At 46.7% G+C, this 23,144-nt stretch overlaps 1 protein-coding gene across 3 annotated transcripts; it reads right to left on the bottom strand.

The window, feature by feature from the left end:
* Window positions 1-1,953: 1,953 nt before the first annotated feature.
* Window positions 1,954-16,124, bottom strand: ERRFI1 (ERBB receptor feedback inhibitor 1). 3 transcript variants are annotated; one of them, XM_049707838.1, is made up of 5 exons: window positions 15,940-16,124; window positions 6,883-8,665; window positions 5,696-5,893; window positions 5,513-5,586; window positions 1,954-4,652 (listed from the first exon to the last, which is right to left on the bottom strand). In XM_049707838.1, exons 3-5 carry the CDS (start codon window positions 5,815-5,817, stop codon window positions 3,469-3,471), a joined length of 1,380 nt encoding a protein of 459 aa, XP_049563795.1. In that variant the 5' UTR covers window positions 5,818-5,893; window positions 6,883-8,665; window positions 15,940-16,124; the 3' UTR covers window positions 1,954-3,468. The 3 variants fall into 3 exon arrangements, with proteins under 3 accessions (XP_049563795.1, XP_004272400.1, XP_049563789.1); XM_004272352.3 differs by lacking the exon at window positions 6,883-8,665 and having other exon boundaries at window positions 15,940-16,121; XM_049707832.1 differs by lacking the exons at window positions 6,883-8,665; window positions 15,940-16,124 and having other exon boundaries at window positions 5,696-6,876.
* Between the last annotated feature and the right edge of the window lie 7,020 nt (window positions 16,125-23,144).

Raw genomic sequence — 23,144 nt, 5'->3', positions numbered from 1 at the left:
TGCATTCAGTGGCAGCTGAGAGCCGGCTGTCTCCTCGCCCGTAACGGTCTTATCAACACTAAGAGAGCAGGCCCAGGGCTGCCCTAGGCCAGGGGAGCGCTTAGAATTCCATCTGCTCTGTGTGCTGGCCAAGGACTGAGTTGGCAAGCGGTGCTACGGATAGCGTTCTGGTCACTAGTGGCCCTGGCCAGGAAGAAACAGGAAAAGATAATAGTCGCGCAAAATCAAGGAACAACATGAAGGTGAGAGGGAAGCAAGTACGTAATGAATTAAAGATGGTCTTGACCACAGTACAAAGAAAAGGCAGTGGAGTGGGCAAAACAGGCAAAAACTACGAGCTGCAGATGGTGCGGTGTCAGTGCCGTGATCAGGAGCCCCCGGGGGACAGGCACAGTGGCCCGGGCCACACACCTGGGTCTGCCTCCCACCTGAGATCACCACCTGCTATTTCTACCTCCAAGTATCTGCAAAGCCAGTGTTTCTCCGTCTCCACCGCCGGACACTCGGATCTCAGTTCCGACAGCCTCTGTCCTGAAGTCTCCCCCTTTCCAATCCGTTCTGCATGCAACAGCCCTTGGTCTTCTTGAAACACATCCCATCCCATCCATCCCCTGCTTAGACCTTTGAGTGGCATCCGCTACCCTTCCCCGTTGTCGCTCTCGCTGGGTAACTTCCGGCCCCTGGCGAATGCCCAGCTTCCCTCCAGCCTTGCGGTCCCTGTCCTGGGCTTCCCAGTTCACTCTGCTTCCTTCGGCTCAGATTCCATCCCTTCAGATCTCATCACCTCAGAGAGGTGGGGGCCCTTTTGTCATTCTGTCACCACCGCTGTTCATTCCTTTCCAGCGTTTATCACAAATGGTCACTAGGTACTGCCTCAAATTCCATAAGGGCCTGGGTGTGTTTTCCGAGGATCCAGCACTTGGTAGTTATTCAACAAGCGTCTGTTGAAGGAACTCCTCAAACCCATTTCTTCATCTGTCAATTGCCAGAAATAACGCCCAACTTGTGGGGTGAGGATGAAATCAATCCACAGACGGGGCCCTCACTGTGTACCAGCTACTGGTTTATACGCAGTTGTCACAGATAATTCCCGGTCGTAGTTGTAACCCTCTCCCCCAGTTTTACCAATGAGAAAACGGAGGTACAGAGATTTCGAAGAATCTGCCCAACACGTCATTAGAAAGAGCTGGAGTTGGACTTTCAGCCCAGATATACCATTTCCGAGTCCTCACTCTTTACTCTGGAAGGAACCAAGCACAGGCAGGGGTGCAGTTAAAGTCATGGAGAGCTTTGCCGTCACCCAGGAAGCTGGGGAGTGTCGAGGGCCGGGGGCGGGGGACGGCAGGCAGCTGGATTTCAGCGACAGGGCAGAGGAAAGGGACGTGAACAGGCAAAGGACCAGGCGACACCGGACAGGCACCCTCCCCGACGGCATCCCAGCCTCCTCCCGCCTCCCAAACCTATGACTCAATGAGAAGCCAGGGGAGGCTGGCCTTCCTTTGGTGGCCTTGCATCAAGCAAGAAGCAGAGCCTCCCCGAGGGCCCAGGGCAACCCAGACCCAGTCCTCAAACTCAAAGTGCGTCACATCAGGTCCACGTCAGAGCTGGCTGCTTCCTGTTAGAGCCCCTTGGATGGGGACGCCCCTCCCCAGAAGGAACCTGTTTCCACAGCAACCAACCAGCATCAATTCAGATGCACCTTCTTAATTGTTATAGATAAATACAAACAGCTCGTTTTCACTGTCTGTATACTACTTAAATGAACATTGCTCAAATCGTCTGTCATTTTAGGGAATGGTGGTAAATTTCAAGCCTATGTTAGACTGCTTAAAAATCTTCCCTTGTGCTTAAAAATGGTCATGTTGTCATATTACTCGAGACACAAATTTTTTTTACACCTCCCCTCCCCCTCCCTCGAGACACAAAATTTTATAAGACTGTAGGCAAGAAACATTATTAACGGTGTCATAAATAAGTATTATAACTTTATTAAAATGAAAAGACAATATTCAAAATAATGCAACAAAAATGAATAAAATCCTTTGTCCAATACTGTACACATAAATGCAGAAATCAGTGCATTTTTCTAAAGCATGTTTTAACCTTCATTTAGTTCATACTAAAATATAAGCTTTAAATAACTCAAATAACATCACTCAGCAGTTTAAACTGTAAACAGCTTGTTTAACATGAAGAACGTCGCAGTAAGGTACTTCTGTCACTGAGCACCATCTCCTTTGTGCGGCTCTACACAAGATAAATAAAGCGAAGCTTGTGAAAATGGGAACGTGAGCCCTCCGAGCGGAGCAGCCGACTGTGAGAGTTTCCAAAGCAGTGCTGAGGTGACCTCTGCTCTTAAGACATACTGGGCTGTTGGTCAGAAGTGTTTTACTTAAAAAGCAAACAATCCCCAGGAAATACTGAAGAGGAACCAGCAACACAAGGCCAGCTTGTGTTGTATTCGTTTATTTATACAGTCTAAAAAAGGGGAGGGAAAAAACCCAGGACAAAAAAACAAGAAACAAACAAAACAAAAAACCCCACGACACACGTCCCCACACAGATCCTCTCAACCGCATTGCTGTCTCATTATTGCTTCAACTGACATCCTCAACACTGGCGAAGAGTTGAATTTGCTTTCCCCCCCCCCCGAGCGCCCTGTGTTTCGGGGTGGGGTGGGGGTGGGGGGTAGAATACAGCAGGAATGGTAAGGAAAAATGACTGACTAATTCTGTTACCTTCCCATTTTTCAAGATGTGAGACACGGACAGGTGAGAATACGGTACCAAATATGTGGCCATCCCTCCCCTCAACAGACCAGAAAGCAAGACCTAAAGGATTTAGGTCTTGGGATGACTTGAACGAGGCAGGTTAAATCACGGAAAGAACGAATGCCCTGCCCTCCATGGAAAAACTGCTTGCAAAGATGAATAAGACAAAACAGAACAGGCCTCCGAGCCAGAAATCCTCAAACTTAGTAAGCAGAAATAGTTGTTGTTTTTTTTTTAATGATTTTGATCTAAACAATACTGTATTCTGTATTCTCTTCCATGTGCTCAATCTTCAGTCTGCCAGGAGCCATCCTCCAGCTTTAGTTTTTATCATTCTAAATATATATTACTCTAAGATAGCAACTACTTGGTTAACTTGCAACTAGGATCTACGACTTTACCACAAGTGTAGGTACGGGTGCATAACGTGAGCACGTACAGAAATGTCCCCATCCTTCCTTCCCGCATCACATCTTTAAATCACAGACTTGAGTGGACTTTTCTCCGCCACTAACACGGTCAGGGATGCTCAGCATGGCAGCACCTCACGACCCTCTAAACCCTTCTCTTTAAGACAGACAGTTCGACTCTCTGACCCTGAGACCTGCCCCGTCTTTCTGTGAACCGCCATCAGGCTGCAGAACTGCAGGAGAACCGCTGGCTGCTGCGGCACCTCTGCTGAGCCAGGACCCAGGGTCTAAGGGGAAACCACGTAGGAGAAATGTCTGCGCTTCACGTGGCCTGCCAGATCCACTCTTGGTTTCGAGTCCAGCTTTTCTGGGGCCGAAAAGACACCGCCGTCGGCAGGGAGGGGCTGGATGGGGGTGCTCGTGTGTGTCTCTTCTGCTTCCCTAAAAAACTTTTCGTATTTGTCCAGGTAGGGCGGCCTCTCAGGGAGCAGGTAATAATGCGTTGAGCTCACTTTCTTCCCGTTTTCAATGATGGGCAGGATGCAGGGGACCTTACCGGCGGCCCCCTCGCTGTGCTGTCTCTGCAGGGCTTTGCTGCTCACATACTTGGGGTCGGGGGCAAAGCTCTGCGTGGGGGGCATGACCCCGTTGAGGTAAGACGGGAGACTTTTGGGGCTCGGGGTGCGGGAGTTACTCCCGGACAAGGGTTCTCTCGGCGGGACTTTGGGGGGCCTGTCCTCGTCGCTGTAGGTGCTGGAAGTGACTTCGGCCGACCACCTTCTGTAGTCCGGCTTGGCTGGCCGGGGAGGGATGGGGACCCGGGGGGGCACCTCGGGCTTGTCGTCATCGGAGTTGGGAGAAGCCCTGTGCACGTAGCTGGAGATCCTGATGGCCGGCTTGTTAAAGGACCCTGCGGGGCCTGAGTGAGACCTCCTCAGTCTCCGGTGGGCCTGGGACAGAGGGGGGTTGGCACTCGTCCCCCCAGCAGCCTGGTCGTGCGCCTGGCTGAGATCCGCGGCCGAGACGGCCGGGGTATCGAAATACGCGTAGTTGATCTGTCCGCACCCTCGGAAGCTGCGCCTGCCAGGGCCGTCAGGTCTGAACTCGGAGATCGCGCAGTCTTCTAGAAGGAAGTCCGTGTCCGAGCTGGTCAGGAACTCGACCTCGCAGTCCGTCTCGTCCAGGGAGAGGTCCTCGGAGATGGGCAGGGGGGGCAGGGGCCTAGAGCCCCGCTCGCAGGGGGCCACGCCAGGGAAGAGGGACGGGGGCGTCTTGATGGGGGTGAGCGGGGGCGTGGAGGCACAGACCCCGTTCACTGCCAGCTTCTTCAATCCACACGCCACCCGACCCTCCTCCTGCTGCCCCCAGCCTTCACTCGGGGGGATGATGAGAGGGGGCAGGCGAGACTTGGCGGAGGGGCCGTGCTCCGGAAAGTGGCTGCCGTTCATCGGAGCAGACCTGGAAGCGCGCCCTGGAAGGAACCCGAGAGGTTACCCAAGATCGACCACGCTCGCCCTCAGCTGCCCGCGCTCCTGTCGCCTTCTGCCGGGTCGCTCCTGGCCAAACCCCTAGCCGCTGGAACGCCGAGCACACCCAGGCAAGCCCCACGGGCGTAATTAGGGCCCGGAGGTGGGGAACGCACCTGATCCGGTTCAAAGAACAAATGACCTCTTCTATCTGCCTTGGACGTGTGCGCGGCGCATGCCCACACGCCCCAGACAGGTTCTGTGACGTGTGCAGAATCCACAGAAGGCCAGCAGCATGTAACTTACGCGAGTGCCAGCCTGCACCAACCTGGTCCTTTGAGAGGTGGACCACACAGCACACTCAGGGCGGCCCTGAGATAGGACAGAGCCTCACCAGGCCCCTTGCGATACCGCGAGCCAGAGACTCGCCTGTGATGGGACAAGCAGCCCTTGGCAAAAATCTAAGGAACGCCAGGTTCACGTTAGGAGGACTAACATACACACACTCTTCTAAGTTTTTGTCAACACTTATACCGCTTTGTCACTTTCGAACAGGCATTCGAGGCTCGTCAGGAAGAAGAGAGATCCTGTCCGGGGTTCCTGAGAGTTATTATGTCTCATCGCTGGGACGCCTTAGAAGCTCACACCCCCACGGGGAGACCCAGTGACTCAGGCTGAGGTGCAAAGGCGGCTAAGAACACGCTTAGCTTCAGAATCTGTCGCCACTAGGGGACCGGCTCCTGTCAGAAACAGCTCAGGTCGTTCCCTCATTTAGAAAATAACGCCGGAGGCCAAGCTCACGCGAGGGGCTGCCACCACCCTCCTCCCCCAGTGCCAGGGGCGCTTGGGCTTTCAGGACACATACCTATGGATGTTAGGTGCTCCGCCGTCGAGTTCAGACTGTAGGCCATGGTTATGGGGTCGATGTTCAAAAAGCCGCTGAAAGGAAAGGACAGACACCTTGGTGACAAACAGGCAGCAATCGCGTCCCCGCCCTCACTCGGACGTCACACACTCAGGCTCCAGCGGCCCCACGTCCTGCACTTACTTCTCAAACTCGCCGCGGCCCCCCCAGCAGGCCTTCAGGCTCCCCAGGGCTTGGCCATCGTGCAGAAACCCAGTTTTTAACGGGACTCTGATCTCCTGAGCAGCGACTCCGGCCATGGACATTGTGCCTTATTCTGGGAAGTCTTAAAACTCGTGAAGCCCAGGGAGGGATGTGTGGTCAGCCAGTGGCTTTCATTTCCTAGAGGGGATACAGAGGAGAGAGTAAACGGAACAATCCCGAAACACACGCAACTCGCCACGGTGAGACAATTTCAGGGGCTGTGGAATGGAAACGTTCCACGACCGACTTCCACTCAGTTCTTCCATTTTTTTTTTTGTGGTACGCGGGTCTCTCACTGCTGTGGCCTATCCCGTTGCGGAGCACAGGCTCCGGACACGCAGGCTCCGCGGCACGCGGGATCTTCCCGGACCGGGGCGCGAACCCGCGTCCCCTGCATCAGCAGGCGGACTCTCAACCACTGCGCCACCAGGGAAGCCCAGTTCTTCCATTTTTATGTTACCTAGCTCTTACTTTTCACGAGGGTACGTAAATGTAGACATTATAAGTCTTTTTTGGGGGGCGGGGGAATGTACTAATCCAGGATGTGAGATGCTTTCAGCCAATGGGAAACAGACCAGCCGAGGCAGAGGTCCTGCGCGCTGACAGTTGCACAACACAGCGGCCTCACCCGCCAGAGCACACACACGGACCTTCCAGCGTGTGGTTGTGTTGAGAGTGGAGCTCATCCCACCCCGACCCCCGAGCTACACAAGTAATTTCAGAAATTACTGGGTTCCGATCTGCAACACTAATGTTCTCTAAGACCCAACGCTTAGATGAAGCAGGAGAGTCTACACTCGGCCCCTGATGACCAACCCCACAAGCCCAGCATTTACTTGGATTCCGTATTTCGGATGTGGGCCCCGGGAAGACAAATTCTCCAGTAACTACTTTTGCGAGAAAAAAGAACTCGTTACATATGAAGATACTCATTTCCATTCTCCCGTGGAAATCGAGTTCTGCACGGTGGCTTCGGCAGAGACCTGGATAGCGTCCTCCTCCCTTTTAAAGGCAAACTGAAGACTGCATTCTCCACATTCTCCCCTGTGAACTGCCTAGTAATTTACGTCTGTCCTGCCTAGCTGTGAGGCATGGATTACAGTTTTCTTAACCCAGCAGTTCCTCACCTTCAGACCCCTCCGCCCCCTTGTCAGATGTGTCTGGAGTCCCCAGTCCCCATTTTCCGTATTCATTACCACGGTGTATTCGTTATTAGCATCCACGTCTGCCCTGTCTTCAGATACGCATGTTTGCTTAGAATAAGGTGAGGACGTCACTTGTCAAGTCTCCGTGTCACATTGGCCCCTTGTGCGACGTGTACATACACTTTCTAACGCTTTCTCATCCTCTTGGCAAGTATTTTCGCACAAACCGAGAGCTGGGTGCCATGCTGAGGACTGTGGGTGACACAAGACGAGTGAGATGGGTGCTGTGCTGGGGGAGGGGCACACAGGTCAGAGTTTTGTTTCAGGGTCAAATCCGTCACCCCCTACAAGACTGTGAGCTCAGGAAAGAGGCTGCACCCCAATCATTAATTATCACCACCTGAACGTTAGCAGGTGCTCAGTAAGTGAACGTTTGTACAACGCCATCTATTAGTATTGTCAGCAGCAACTGAATGTATACAATATGTAAGGCACAGGGTTTGTTTTTTGTTTTTTTTAAAGCTAAGGGTCTAAAAAAATACTCTGCAAATGTTTATGATTCATTTTTTTTCACGTAAAAAGGAATGCAGACAGTTAATGTTTCAGTGACAAAGGAGGACGGGGTCCGATCAGCCCTTCTCAGCTTTTTACTCTCCCGAAGTCAGCTGTTTTCATATACTAGGCAGAGATTTCAACAGGTTTAAAATATTATTTCTAATAGTCAAGCATTATCTTTCTTTCATCGGTCTCTAAAGATATGTGATTAAGAAGAGGGGAGGAAAACCCCCATCATTTCAGAAATCTAAGTTATTGGGAGGTCTTTTTTTGTTGTTTCTGAGGGTTGGTTTTTAAGATCAGGAACAAAGCAAATGTGTTTTTACTTCCCCTGAATGCAGTTAAGCTCTAAGAAAAATTTAAGATAAAATCTTTAGCAAAAAATTGCTAGACACACCCTCTCTGTCCCTGCCCGGTGGTCTAGGGTGCTGTTTCTGAGCAATCTGCAAGCACTGGCAGGACGACAGGGACAGTATCTGTGGTGATAGAAAACTGAAAGGCCAGATAGGAAGAAGAATATGGTATCTGACTGGTTTGAAAGCACACGTTTGAAGATCGCCCATCCAGATTACAGGAAAGTGCTGCAGGGGACGGTGAAGGCCCAGCCCTCACCTGTCTGCAGGCCAGCAAGAACTACCAGTAATTACTGTGGGTCGGCCTCCGAATGCCATCTAAATCTTCGCTTTCAACAGGGTGATTGTGTAACCATCGCCTCTGCTGAAATGACCTCGGAATTCTGGACTTCCATTTCAGTGGTCCCTTAACATTATGTACACGTTCTAGAAAAAGTTATTTTTCGGTCATTGTTTCCATCACCTCCTTGTTAGCTTTCTTAAGAAAAAAAATTTTTTTTTTTTTTTAGTATAAAAAGAATTGTGTTCACTGAGGCAGCTCGCTTGTGACCACAATAGTGTCTTTGTGCATTCATCGAAGGTGACCTGCCTCTACATTTCAATGGGGAATTGTGAATGGGCCATGTTATGAAACTGTCCAAACTTCCCACTGGCTCGCACGGGGAGCTCCCAGGGCAGTGTCACTGTGTGCTCTCTTCTTCTGGAAAATAACTCCCAACTGTAGACTCAAAAAAGGGAACCTGCAGGGGGTCTGGAAGGAAACTTTTAAAGTGTGTTCCTCAGGTTGTAAACTCAACCACCTGGAATTCTTTTATGCCTCTTTCAAAACTCTGGAAGTATTCAATATGTATACTCCTCTGTAAAAAAAAAAAAAAAAAAAAAAGTCAATCAATTTGGTCAACCTCGAGTCAAAAAGAAACACGGCGCTCAAGTGAAATTTAACTGATGCTGCCGTGTTTCAAAGTTTGTTCCCTTGTAACTGTAAAACTAGCTCTACCTTACAATTCATTAGGAAAACGGCTGCAAAAAGACACTTACGTGGGAAAACCAGGACCTGTAAGTCCAAGATGGCATTGTGCGATGAAATGCAAACAACACGAAAGCTAATGTGAATCCACTCAGCCTGGTATATAGACCAGGGTCTCAATAACCTTGGGCATAGTAACTTTTCTAAAATACATGAACTAATTTTTAGCCTTTGTGTCAAAAATGCTGTTAAATACCCATCCCAGGTGTGAACTACTTTTTCCTGTTAACATCACTTCTTTTTTTTTTAATTCAAGGAAAACAAAACAAAACAAAACCCCTAAAGCCATTTGTTTCTTGAGGCTGTCCCTTTACTTTCTCTCCTTACAACCCGGCGCTGCCTGGAGTTCTCATCCCCCTCTAGGGCTTCAACTCTACATTGACAGCTTCCCGAAACCCGAGTCCAGCCCAGGCGCAAGCCTCCACTTTGCATTTCCTATTGTCTGGTGATTACCTTTCCAGTCGGATGGTCCCCTGGCATCTCCAACTTTACTAACCAAAGGCCTCCTGTCACCCACTGCACATCCCCTCCCCCTTCCCAAACCAGTTCACAGTCTAAGCAGATCACACGTCTCCGAAAGGCACCATTTTTAACCTGAGTTACAGCAGATGTACCTTCAATCGCCAAGGTCCACAGCTTATTTCTACGCCGTTTCTCAAACCTATCTTCCTTCCGTCCAGATCTGCCTCGGGTCTGAAAGTCCCCACCCACCCTGCACACCAGATCGCTGTTCCTCATCTCCCACTGCTCCAACCTCGTCAAAGTCTTCAAGGGCTGCTCAGTGCAAGCTGCTCGGTCTGGCGTTGAAGGCCTTCACAACGAGGCCCCCATCCACCTTTCTCAAGCTCTTGCTTCTCCTTTCCCCACATCGCTGTTAGGAATCAATGTAGGCTTCAGGGCCACCCTCTCCATGAACCCGCTCCCTTGGGAGAAGCCAGAGAAGGCTGTCCAGGGCTCGGGTTGTTCTGTGCCCCTGGTCCCCTTCTATCAGCCTAACTTTCTAGGACAGCACTCCCACCGCCCCAACAGATCCTGACCTCATTCATTTCTGACACATACTTAGTAAGTGGATTTTGAGAAAATATTCATCTCATTTTTAAAAAAGTAATTACATGAAAGATTTATGGAATTTATAATACAAACCAGTGAAGAAGGGGAAAAACACAGGTGTGTAAGGGATAAACTTAACATTTGCTGACATCGCCCAATTATAGCGGAACAAGTCTAGGACGGGTAGCCAGCAAGGAATTTTCACTAAATTCATTTCCAAAATCCAAAGTGGACAGTTTGAGACTGGGTAAAAAATTAGAAGCTTAAATGGTTAACAGGGTAACTTTCCCAACTGGCATCTGTTACTACATGTCTACTTAAAGCAATCAGGGGATGCTTTCTAGAAACATTGAATTTCACCTTCTCCTCTCTTCTGGATTGTAATGCACCTCCTGTGTTTTTGCTGCTAAATTTAAGGTCATTTTCCTTAAAAAAAAAAAAAAAAAAGGGTTACACCCAAAAGCACGTTGCACATTCTTTATCAAATAGGTGAAATGACATGTCTTTTGCTTGAGGATAGCCTCTTTGAGACTATTCTTTAAAAAACAGGCTACCTTGAGACAATAACCTAGATAGGCTTACCTGGCCACAGATCTCATTAATAAATCTCAGGCAATCCATGAGAGGGGGAGGGGCACATTTTTGTCCCACAACTCATCCACTTCTGCCCAGTGCTTCCTTATTTAAAAGTGTGATGTAATTTCCTTCCTTCAATCTGGTTTAAGAACCTGATTTCTGTTTATTCAGGGTGATAAATGGTCTTCTCAGCTGCATGTAACAATTACCTACCGACCTATTTCCATACCCAGGGAGATATAAGGTAACTATATTCACAGCCAAAATCTGTGAAAAGAAACTGACTTAAGACCACGACAAATACCATGATTTTAGATCCTCCCCAAGTAAACCAACTCATCTTTCATTTTGAAGATGCCTAAAATAATCACCTTCGGGAAAATGAAAAAGCAAAGAAAACAAAGCCACACCTCACTATTCTTACTGTGATTGGTGTCCAAAGCCCTGGTGGCCAAGCGATCTGCACTGAACGCTCAGTTTAGCTCTTTTACAGGATTTTAATTTCCGTTAATAAAAGGAGAAAACTTATTTGGCATTCGCCTAACACATTCAGTGCTTATGATCACTGTAGTGTTGTGCGGCCTGAGCTGATTTACTAAAAGCAGAAGATTCTTCAAAAATCACAGGCCCTAATTCAGGGTTTTTCTCGGATTTCACTTTAATAGGCATGATCTGGGGGAAGGGAGGAGGGGCAGCAAGGTAGGAGAGCGCCCCGCTACTGTGGAAGCACCAACAGCCGCTGCGTTAAATGCCCAGATGATTTAAAAGTGTGTTATCTGAAGTTAGTAACACGTAACTAAACTCAGTGGTTTCAGTGAAGATGTGCGTGTGGCCCAGTGTGGTGGGGATGGACGTTTTGTCCTCCTGCAGCCCTGCACCTGGCCCGTGATGGCCCATGTGTAGGTGGGAAAAACCACGGCAACCAGGAAAATGTTTGATCTTCACACTGTCGCTGTCAAAGCTAGGTGACCTAAGCTCTGAAATAATGCAGAATATTGTCCAGCTAAGTATTTTAAGAAATGGCAAGCCAAGAGAAAACGTATTCCTCCACTACCATGGTCACCGACAGCCTCTGGATTCCCTCAGTCCCCTACACGGCTCTGGTGACAGAGCAGAAACGCCCCACAGCAGGAATGGATTCTTTTGTCCTTTGTCCTTTTCCTACACAGCGCTAGCATCAGCTGAACACAAAGACACACTGGATGGAAAAATATTATTCCTTTTAGACATACACACGGTAGATTTCTAATTGTGAAAGATATGTGATTTCTATTCAAATTTTAACGACAATGAGCACAATAGTCTAATGATAGGAAGCGAGTCTAAAACTTCAAATTTAATTAATGAGCGTTTAAGTCACCCAATGGGTAACTCGAGATTGTTACAGCGAACAGAAACCCAGTAAGGATAATAACTAGTTCGCTGGACACTTATCTGACAGGCATTGTTCCAAGTGCTTTATGTGTATTAACTAATTTAATCCTCTCCACAACCCTGGGAGGTGGGTGCCTATTACCACCCTCATTTACAGCCGAGGAACCGCAAGCACAGAGCTAAGGAACTTGGGGCCCAGACTTGAGCCAGGCTCTTCCCACACACCACACGGCTCTCCAAGCTCTTAATTAAACCGGGGGAAGATCTGACCCACTACGATGCTCAAGGTTTCAGGGTGGCTCAGACAGACTGTCCTGGGGCTTCGCTGCCTGGTCATAGTTTTTTCTTGGGCAACCTTTAGCCTATGAAAGTTCCTATTATACTTCAACTCCCTCAAATTCTCCTGTACAAGTTATTACTTGCAGGTCTGTCCTATGTATCCTCTGGAAAGGGTGGGTTAAGTTATCAGTCTGATATTCCGTGACCACTTCAAACAGTTCTTTGAAACCATCAACCTTCAGTGACACATGGATGCCCCGCCATCATATAACCCGTTACAAGATGGTATTTGATATACGCGGGTCTGTCTCCGCCCATAAAAAGGGGTCCCTACATATACCCAAGGGGCCTCCTTTTAATCCACTCCCAGCATGGATCCCTGTGGGTCGTGATAATCAGGCTCTATTGTAAAATCCAGAATTTAATGATAAAATGTCTTGTATTTGGAAAGCGGTCCACAGATGACAAAACACTTTCTAACATGTTATCTCACTTGATCCCCAAGGCATCCCTGTAAGAGGAGGCAGGGATTATAGTCGCCATTTTACAGAGGAGGAAATGAAGTGAGGTTAAGCATCTTCCTGTTGGCAAAGGGCCATTGCGGCTCTTCTGCCCTGTAATCTAGCATTTTCCCCACTACACTTTCACCACCTCTCCTTTCTAGAGTGTCTTCATTTCAGGCGACAGCCACGTTTCTCCTCCTGACATTCCTGGTTACAGATGGAGAAACTGACACAAAGGACAGGACCCAAGCGCTGGTCAGCTGCGCAGAGAAGACTGAACTCAGCTCATGCATTTGGCTCACTGGTTTTTAGAGGGCAGGGCTTCATTATTTTCACAAATAGTTATCGGATGCTTATTCTGGACTACATACGACGCTAGGTGGTGCTGACTAAGGTTCAGTCTAGCGAGGAGAGAGGTAAGAGGTAAGCGCACTATTTCAGATTGTGGTCACTTCCAAGGGAATGAGCGGAGAACAGGAGAGGGCAAGGAGGCAGAAGAACCTGTTCACACAGGTGGCTAGGGAAGGCTTCTCTCAGGTGACTTTTCAAATTTGAATCTAAACGATGAAAAAAAAGGCAGCCATGAGAAGAGTCAGGAGAGGAGCATTCCGCGCAGAGAGGAACAGTATTTTCAAATCCCAATCTGTGACTCATCGAGTTTCATATTCTGGGGGTCTTTAACAAGAGCTTTTGGACAATGTCTTCTCATCCTGACCTTCCTACTGTTTCCTCTGTTAAACTGTAATCTTTTGTTGAATCACGGCACTTTGGAGTTGAAAAGGGCTACGTCGTGTAGCCAGAGCCCCACATTTAAAAAATATATTCAATGGCCTTTCGGTAATACCGCCCAATGTTATGGTATAAAGAATTGGATTCAAGTATCAACGAGGACTCCATATCGCAGAATCCTTTTTCCTTTTCTGAAATCTGAATCCCACATTAACTTCCCCCTACCTTAAAACGAACTTCTGTATTGAAGCTAGTAACGTATGTTCAGAACCCCAAAACTCACCAGTTTTACCTATCTTTACAAAGCATGTTTATACCGTGCGAATAATGCCAGAATGCCACAACTGGATGTCGTTTACCTGGTAAGTTATCCCGCTCAGCTTTTATAACGCATGGCCAAACGCCAGCACCAAAGGATGCTACAGAAATCCTGATGATGAGGTACCCACTCAAATGCATTTAGCTTAAGAGCAGACTCCCTCCATGGCGGGAGTCTGTGACATTCCAATTCCTCGAATTACCCCTGGCACCACCTTTCTCCTCCTCTGGTCACCTTTTGAAAGCAACCTCACGGTATGTAGACATTCAGGTCAGTTTCAAGCATGTTAGACTGCACCTGTAATTTAGGTGACTTGATTTTTTTAAAAATTTTTTTATTTTGGCTGTGCCAGCTCTTAGCTGCAGCACGTGGGATCTTTAGTTGCAACATGCGGGCTTCTTAGTTGCAGCATGCACACGGGATCTAGTTCCCTGACCAGGGATAGAACCCGGGCCCCCTGCATTGGGAGTGCGGAGTCTTATCCACTGGACCACCAGGGAAGTCCCAGGTGACTTGCTTTTAAAAGCTACCATTACTATTAGCAGAAAGGAAATATTATCTGGCTCCTCTGAGGAGCAGCAGTTATTTTCACACAAAAACTCAAGTCTACAGTATAATTAAATCTCACAGAAAGAGCAACTAGAATCGACTGTGAACCGAAAGTAGGAAACCCAGTGCATCATGACAGTGGTTTTCCCTATCTGCCCAAAATATGAATAATTCAGACATTTCATAACGGCCATTAAAAAAAAACAACAGATTTGCTTCCCGAACTTTATCAGCGACTGGTCCTATCCTGCTGAGCTTTAAAATGTAAAATATGCTTTCCTGCAATTATTTATCAGTCATCAACTATGTGCAAAGCTGCATAAGACAGAAGTTGTGCAAGGCAGGGTTCCTACCCTTAAGGAGTTTACAGTCTAACATCTGTTAGGTTATAAATTATTACTCCCAGACCTCTCCCACTACCAGTGAGTGGCCACAAGAACACACAGCTGAAAAGGAAACTTCTGTATGAAGTGAAGGCAATGATGAACAGTGTCTGAACTCCATGCTAAAACCCATATGTATTTCTCTTCAAATTTGCTCATATCTGGAAAAAAGCTTGATTGATAACATACTGATAACCAATCATAGTCGGCCTGTTAACAAGGAGCCGACTTCTTTTGTTTTGGTCTTAGCAAAATTTGGTCATTTTCTGAAATGAGTACCAAAATGCCTTTGTTTAAGGAAAACTTCACTTACAACTATATAATTCCAGTAAGGATTAAAAAAAAGAAAAAGAAAGAAATGCAGTTGAAAAAAGAAGGCAAAACCAGATATGGTGAACTTATTTAGATGCTTCAGTCTCCTGAACAAACACATCCCCGTTGCATTCTTAACAGATTTATAAAAGCCTGAAACTTTGTAGAACACTTGTTCTCCAGAAGGGGGGGAAAAAGGCATTTTAACCTCACCTTTCTTCACCCCCGACAGTTGCCTAGAAACCAGTCCTGCCCTACCTGTGTTGCAGGTGCACCTAAAGTCACCAACACATCTCTTTTAAAGCTACAGTCTCTATTCTGATTGCACTTACGTTTATGACTAACACTCTACTCATATTTTTTTATCAGGTAAGACACTGGTTTCTTTCGAGCAATGACGAAATCTTAATATAGACTTCGCAAGCACCAATCCAGTATCAATCCTGGTAAAGGAGTCATCTAATTTGTATAAGACTATGATATACATATAAACACACACGTACACACACAAGAACTGGCCAATCAATAAGTGTTGTCGTTTCGAACACAGAATTCTACAGTTCCTTCCATCTGAGGCAGCATTTAGGACCTTCACAGCAAAGAATCACGTTCCTGGGAGGAGGGGGGGGAGGAGGGCGCGGGGCTGCTCGGATGAATTAAGAACACCGACTGGGGATGACCGTCGTCGCCGAGACTAGGCAGAACCGCGGGTCAGAACCGGCGCCGATCCCGGCCCCCCGCAGCTCCCAGGACAGAGCTTGCGGACGCGCGGTGTGGACCAGACTAGTGCAGCCCCCAGCGGGAGGAGGAAAGACCCCGAGGCCGCCGCCAGCCCGCGGACGCAGGACCCCGGCTCGCCGCTCCCGGAGCCGCGTCCCCGGCGCCCCGGGCCGGCCCCTCCCTCCGTCCCGGGAGACTCTGCACCGGGCGACCCTCTCCGCGCCCCGGGGACCCGCCCCGCGTAGTGAGCCGCCCGGAGCCCTGAGGGGCGCGGCGCCGCCCCCCCCACCCCTGCCCGCAGGCCCCTTACCCTAGCGAAGCCGCGGCTGCCCCACGGCGCCCTCCCGCGCATGTCCGTCCCGGCTGTCTCAGCGCCGCGGGCTCAGGGGCCCGGACACCGCGCAGGCGCCTCGCCGCTCGCCCGCCACCCGCTCCCACTAGCGTTTCCCACTCGCACTCGGCCGCCGTCGCCGCCTCACTATATAGCGAGTGGGCGGGGCCGTGACGTCGCCTCTCGCCGCCCCACCTCCCCCGCGCAGCCAATTCCGGGCGCGAGCCGCTTAAAGGGGCGATATCGCGGCGGAGGCGCTCGCGTGGGGTCCGGAGGCGCTCGCGTGGGGTCAGCCAGTGTCGCGCGGCCCCGCTGAGACGCAGTCTTTGTCTCCCGAGGGCCGTGTTTCTGGGCCGCCGCGGTCTGGGCGCCTCCGCTCTGCCGGATCCGGGTGGCCGCTGCCCAGCTCCGAGAACCCCCTCCCGGGAATCTTCCTCTGAAGTGTGCGGGCCGCCCGGCCTCGGCCGCGGTTCCTGCCCGACCCAAAGGCGGCACCGCGCCTCGCGCGGGGTTTCCACCGTTTCCAGCCCCAGGGAGGGTTTTGTCTTCCCCTGTCCGCGGGCCGCCGCCGCGTGGGTGGGCTGAGGGCACCGGGGGGCGGCAAGCGGAGCTTCTGCTGGGCCGGCCTGGGGGCGGGGGGCGCGTCTGCAGTTTGCAGCCACGCGCTCACCACGAGGCCCACGGGCCGCGGCGTGGGAGGGACAGCGCGGGACAGGGTGGGACAGTGTGGGACATCAAGGACAGCTCAAGACAAGGAAGGACAGAGTGGGGCATCGGAACCTTGAGGGACAGCGTAGGGCAGAGTGGGACCGTGTGAGACAGCGAGGGGCAGCGAGGTCACATTGGTGAGGGCCTTTCCTGGCAGGGTGCCCGGCAACCTCACCTTTGACCACACGTTTGCCAACAGAGGCCAGGCCCTGGTGGCAGTTGACCCGGATAGGGCCGCCCACGGGCTTCCAGAAGCACCCCCTCACCCCAACACGGCGTCCGCTTGACTTCCGAACCTCGTGTTTACTTAATAGACCCAGGCAGACCTCAACATCTCTTGGCATCAGGGCAGCCACTGATGCCCAAGGACAAAACACCAGCAAGCCGGCAGGAGGAGGTTTCTCGAGGCGCCGGTGATGCAACTTAGGCTTATAGTTTAACCGTAAAATAAATAATACAAATGATAACAAACCAAGAGTAATTAAAGTAAGAAAAAAAGCAAACAGACAGAAACCCTCCAGTTTTAACTAGAAGAAATCCCCTGAATGGTACTCTATTGAGTAGAGGCCAGAGACCTCTTGCTGACCTCTTTGGTCTCCTCAGAGGCCCTTCTTGCATTTCAGCAGTAATGCCCAATAGTTAGACATTTAGCACTACCTAATTGGAGTAGTTTAACATATGGAATGAGATTCCGACCTCATTATCAGGTTAACTATTAACTTTACACTCCATGAAGTGATTTGCCTTTTCTCCCCTATTATTTACTTACATTCTTTTAAATTTAATTCAAAGGCTTAATTTTGAATTCAAGGCCTTAGGAACCCAAACTAAAAACAAAACAAAACAAAACTCTCTTTTATTTGCAAGATAAACAAACATTTAGCAGAGAGAGCTCTATCCCTCATTCTGATGGGCTCCTTCTGGACTTCAGGGCTTCTTGGGTCATTTTCATTGCTCTGCTACTTAAGAATTCAGTTATTCCATCTTTCTGTTAACTTTTCTTACTGCCATTCATGTAGTAGTATTTTAGGATGATGAAAATTAGTCACAACTAATCGCTAATTTTCTTACCAAATTAACTAGGTTTTTTATTCACAATCTATCCAGATTTTTTTTTTCCCCATTTTGGTTTCATTTATGTTTACGGCTTACCCATACACTATCAGTATGAAAAAAAAGGATCAGCCTGAGAACTTGCCAGAGAACATCTTTTCAGACCTCACAGTCCAGCATTTACTGAATGGGGACCTAGCCAAGCTCAAGTTTCATCCAAAAGGCACCCTGGTTGCACGATTTCAAGTAACCACAATACAGCTGTAATTTGTGTTTGGCCTTATTGGCATGTTTTACATTCTCCTATTCATTAAACAGTGATAATCACCAGAGCAACCATCAAACACACCCCTTCTTTAGAGAAAGAAGATCAACAGGATACTCAGTATAGGGTTGAGAGCTGTATGATGGGCTAATGTTTCGGTAAATTATCAAAAAAAAAATCACAAAATCACATGAGTCATTCTTGATGAATCTGATTTTTTCTTCTGATCTATTTAAAACTTGCAAAGTAAACATCTTAAAAATTTTTTTATTGAAATATAGTTGATTTATGATGTATCAATTTCAGGTGGACAGCTAAGTGATTCAGTTATACATATCTATATGAATATATATATTCTTTTTCTGTTCTCTTCCATTATGGCTTGTTACAAGATATTGAGTGTAGTTCCCTGTGCTACACAGTAGGTCCTTGTTGGTTATCTATTTTATATACACTAGTGTGTATATTTTAATCCCAAACTCCTAAATTTCCACCCCCCCGCCCCCTGGCCCTGGAAAATAAACATCTTGATGTATTCATTTTGGGGGAAAAACCAGTTAGAGCTGATGGCTTACTGAATTTTGCTTACAATAATACTCATACAATGTGACTTTCTCAGCTGTGGCTGAATTACATGAGAACACTTATACCCCACCTATCTTTTATCTAAGACTCTATTAATGATAGTTTGTAATAACACTGACATGTCAATAATATTGTGGAGTATTTGCGGAACAGTTTAAAAGGAAAATGCTAAGCAACTTCAAATGAGCATTTTGTGTTTATCAAATGATCATTGCATGACTTTTAACAGATTAGAACACTAGTCTAGAGGTTTAGGGAAAAAATACCCTCTTTGTACTGAATCTAGCATGTTTTAAATTATCTCCAGTAAGGAAGAAAGTTAAAGTCAGACAATGTTTTTTTTTACATCTCCCCAATTCATCTAATTTTGAGGCCACCTCCCAAGGAATTTATATTGGCTGATTGTTATTTAATATTAAAAAACCCTAAATGTAACATTTAAAATGTTAGACTTACTTCACATTGACCCAGATTGTCACTTTGCACTTGCCCTTCTTTCAGAGTAAGAAGAGGCTGTACTTGGAGTGAGAACAGGGGGAGGTTCTGGCTCAGAAACCTTAGGATCACAGTCTCTGCTTTCCTAAGGACATTGTTTCTTTCTGTCCTCCCCCAGTATCCCTGCAAGTCATGTGTAAGCACACATGTGCTGGACAGGGCCTTATGACACTTCCAAATTTCTATTTGGATATTATGCGAATACTGTAGAAGAGGATCGCAACTTGGTGTTTATTCATCTTGATTATAGATGTTTTTGTGTTTGGGCTCTGTTTATAGAGACATATTTTAAAGTGAGACACTTTCTGCATTACTCTCTTAGTCCTAGAGCCTTTTCTATTCACAGTATATGTAGTTATGCACTTTTAAAAAAACCAATTTATAGATGTGTGCAATAAAAAAATACATGAGAATGGAAGAATTGCATTTCACAAAGATCATTTGTTTAGTTGTCACTTTATGTTTTGGAGACATCTGGGCATACACACACACACACACACACACACACACACATATTTACACAGTATTTCCAATAAACTTTGTGGATTACTTTAAACTCTCCCACTGATATGAGCCGAGATTCACCCATGGGAATTGCCTCATCAAATCAGTCTCCATGGAGCTTTCAAATTTAGCAGCCATTTGAAAAGTTGCACAGAAAAAGATTTCTTTACAACTTCCATTTTCCCCAGGGATATTAATTAGGGATATTACTCCCCCTTCTTAGCTTTTCCCCTAAAAAAAAAAAAAAAAAAAAACAGAAAACAGAAAAGAAAGAAAAAAATACATGCAGTACGCTCAGCCCGGGAAAAGACTGAAGAGGCTGGGGTTTTTTGTTTGTTTGTTTTTGTGGTACGCGGGCCTCTCACTGCTGCGGCCCCTCCCGTTGCGGAGCACAAGCTCCGGACGCACAAGCTCAGCGGCCATGGCTCACGGGCCCAGCCGCTCCGCGGCATGTAGGATCTTCCCGGACCGGGGCACGAACCCGCGTCCCCTGCATCAGCAGGCGGACTCTCAACCACTGCGCCACCAGGGAAGCCCCAAGAGGCTGGTTTTAACTTATCCATCTACTAGTTTAAATGTCAGGGCCAGGGCTTACCTGATTTTGCTTAGTATGAGTTTTAGAGGGCTATTTGTATAGTTTGTTTTTAACTGAGCCACTTTTTCATTTACTTAATGCTCCCTTAACCAACATTTGATGCTATTGGCTGTTAATATATTTCTAGTTTTATCCCATTTCTAGAACTTACAACCTTTAGAAATTTTTTAGTGTCCTATAGATACTCTAATTTAATATATAGATGTTTACGAGACAATTTTTTCAAATTTCTTGGAAACAGTAATCTGATTTTTATCTTCAGATTTTAACATGACATTTTCTTCCAAGTAAATGCTGTATTTCCCACTAGCTGGCCAGTAGGGTGTGCTCTAGTCCCTTGTCAAATTAATTAATTAATTAAAAATATTAATGTCAACTCTTCATTAAGAGATTTCAGAAATATATTTCACTCCTTCATTGCCGTTGACACAGATGAGGTATGTTTACATAGACACAAGCGAATAGTTCAGCGAACACAACACATATGGAAAGTTAAATTGTTATATTAAAACAAGAAAACAGAGATGCTTCTTTCTTTGGATTTAGTTCTAAAATAACTTGGTATCATTCTACCAAATTGGTCCCTTGGTAGCAGATATTTTCTTTTCTTCCGGATAAAAGAAGAAGAAGGAAAATGGTGTAGGGATGAAGAGCTTAGGGTCTGCATTCAGAGGATCTGGGTTTGAATCCAGTTCTATCACTAGCTGTATGACTCAGGCACGCTCCTCACCTCTCAACGCCTAGTGAGCTGGGGATAACAGTACGTCCTACTCCATAGGGTAGATAAATGATATTGTGTACATAAAAGTATTTAGATCACCACCTGGCTCCAATCAGGATTCAATAAATGTTAGCTGTTTTTTAAATCAATTGTTATTCTCATTGTTAGTGTTGTTATGTATTCTTTTTCTCTCTTTTTTTTTTTTTTTTGACCAAGCGGTACGGCTTATAGGATCTTAGTTCCCTGACTAGGGATTGAACCTGGGGCCCACAAAAGTGAAAGCATGGAGTCCTAACCCCTGGATCGCCACGGAATTTCCTGTTATATATTCTTTGAGTTTTTGAACACCTTTCAGTCTAAGATTCCAAAATTCTCTATTGCTTATTAGTATACATGATTTAATTTATCCAGGAGGTTGTTTTGTTAAATTCCAGCAGCATAAATGATTCATAAGATAAAATGTTTTATTTTCTTTGCAGTATTTCCACTTAAGAGGCTATAAAACCTTAAGCCAAAGAAAGGGATCTGTCATAATGAAATTTCAGGCATCAGTCTTTCTTGGAGAGATAAGCTACAGGCAGGGAGAATCTTCCTAGTGACTCTGAAGGGAAGATAACAAGTGATCATAAGTCTAGGAACATTTACTTGTAAGCCCATACTTATCAACATCCATAGGCATGTTTCCTTTAGAAAAAACTAGGTTTGGTTTGTCCATAAACTTCAAGTCCCTACAGAACTTTTTAATATGAACAGCTTTACCATCTTCTCTGGAATGCAAAGGTAATGGGATATACCCAGTGACTAGATGCTGTAAGAACTGAATGAATGTCAACACCTCTCGGTATTTCTTCTCCTTTTTTTAAATTGAAGTATAGTTGACTTATGGTATTGTGTTAATTCCTGGTGTACAGCAAAGTGATTCAGTTATATGTATATATTCTTTTTCATGTTCTTTTCCATTATGGTTTATTATAGTGTATTGAATATAGTTTCCTGTGCTATACAATAGGACTTTGTTGTTTATTCATTCTATATATAATAGTTTGCATCTGCTAGGCCCAAACTCCCAATCCAACCCTCCCTCACCCCGCTTTTTGTATTTCTAATTTTATTCATTCATACTTTCATTCATTCATCCATCAATAAATGTTTATTGAACTCCTATGTTCCAGGCCATACTAGGTACCCCTCAGTAAGCAAAAGACACACAATCCCTCCCCTCAGAGAACTTTCAGTTGTGAGAGTTGTAAGCAAGCACCCAGGAAGCCATAAGGTGATAGAGGCTGGCAGGGTGCTATGGGGATCATAAGAAAGGCACCCACCCAGACCCGGGGGAGTCAGGAGAGCTTTTTCGGACCATGTGAGGTCTCTACTGAGAGGTGAAGGTTGCTTCAGCTGTGGGAAGATGAAGGGAGAACAGGGCAAACAGAAAATGTTCAGAATGTTGACATTTGAGGAGGTCAAGTTCACTCTCAATGACAAGAAGGTAAGAGGTGAGGTTGGAGAGGTTAAGTAGAGGCCAGATTTTACTTGACTGTATATGTCATGTGATGTGAAGAAGTTCAGACTCGGTGCTAAAAATAGGCGGAGGGTGCTATCGAAAAGGTTTAAAGTAGACAGTGAAATGTTTGCATGTTGAGATGTCACTCTTATTGCCACAGGCCTTATGTGACCAAAAGATTTATAATTTGGGGCTGAGGGTGCTAAGTTATCTTCTTAGTTCTGAATTATCATTCTGGCTAGGGCATTAGTTCTTCTAACCCTGGGACATGGAGAGCTGCACCAACGTTTGGCAGTAATTACGAAGCAGATGGGAAACAAGATGAGGGACAGAGAGAAAGAGACAAACGCATAGATTTTTGGTCAACTCCTTGGTTTTCAGCCACTTGGGGTGACAGGAATGGCATCTGTGGCTGGTGGCCTCGCTTGGGGAAATACAGATTGGGGTTCATGGTGTTTTATAATAAATCCCTCAGTGTCTACAACATTGCAAAAGTTACAGATTTCTAGTGGAGGCACCGCTAGAACTCAGGGCTTTAGGTTCAATGACCCTTTTATAAGAGAGGGTGTGAACTTCAAATCTATTATAAAGGTTAGGTGAATGTTGGTTGACACTTCAGTTCAATTTGCCTCTGTCATTTCTTCTGAGTTGTTTCTGATCTCTTCCTTAGTCAATTTAAGACTGTGGGATAAAGTCATCTTTTTTCCAGATTGTACTTTTCTTAAAATAATGATTGTGAATCACTGATATCTTAAAG

Source organism: Orcinus orca, chromosome 1 (genome assembly GCF_937001465.1).
Source record: "Orcinus orca chromosome 1, mOrcOrc1.1, whole genome shotgun sequence".
Taxonomy (NCBI): Eukaryota; Metazoa; Chordata; class Mammalia; order Artiodactyla; family Delphinidae; genus Orcinus; species Orcinus orca.
Note: the sequence above shows the minus strand (reverse complement) of the source record. Positions and strands in the feature narration are given on the sequence as shown.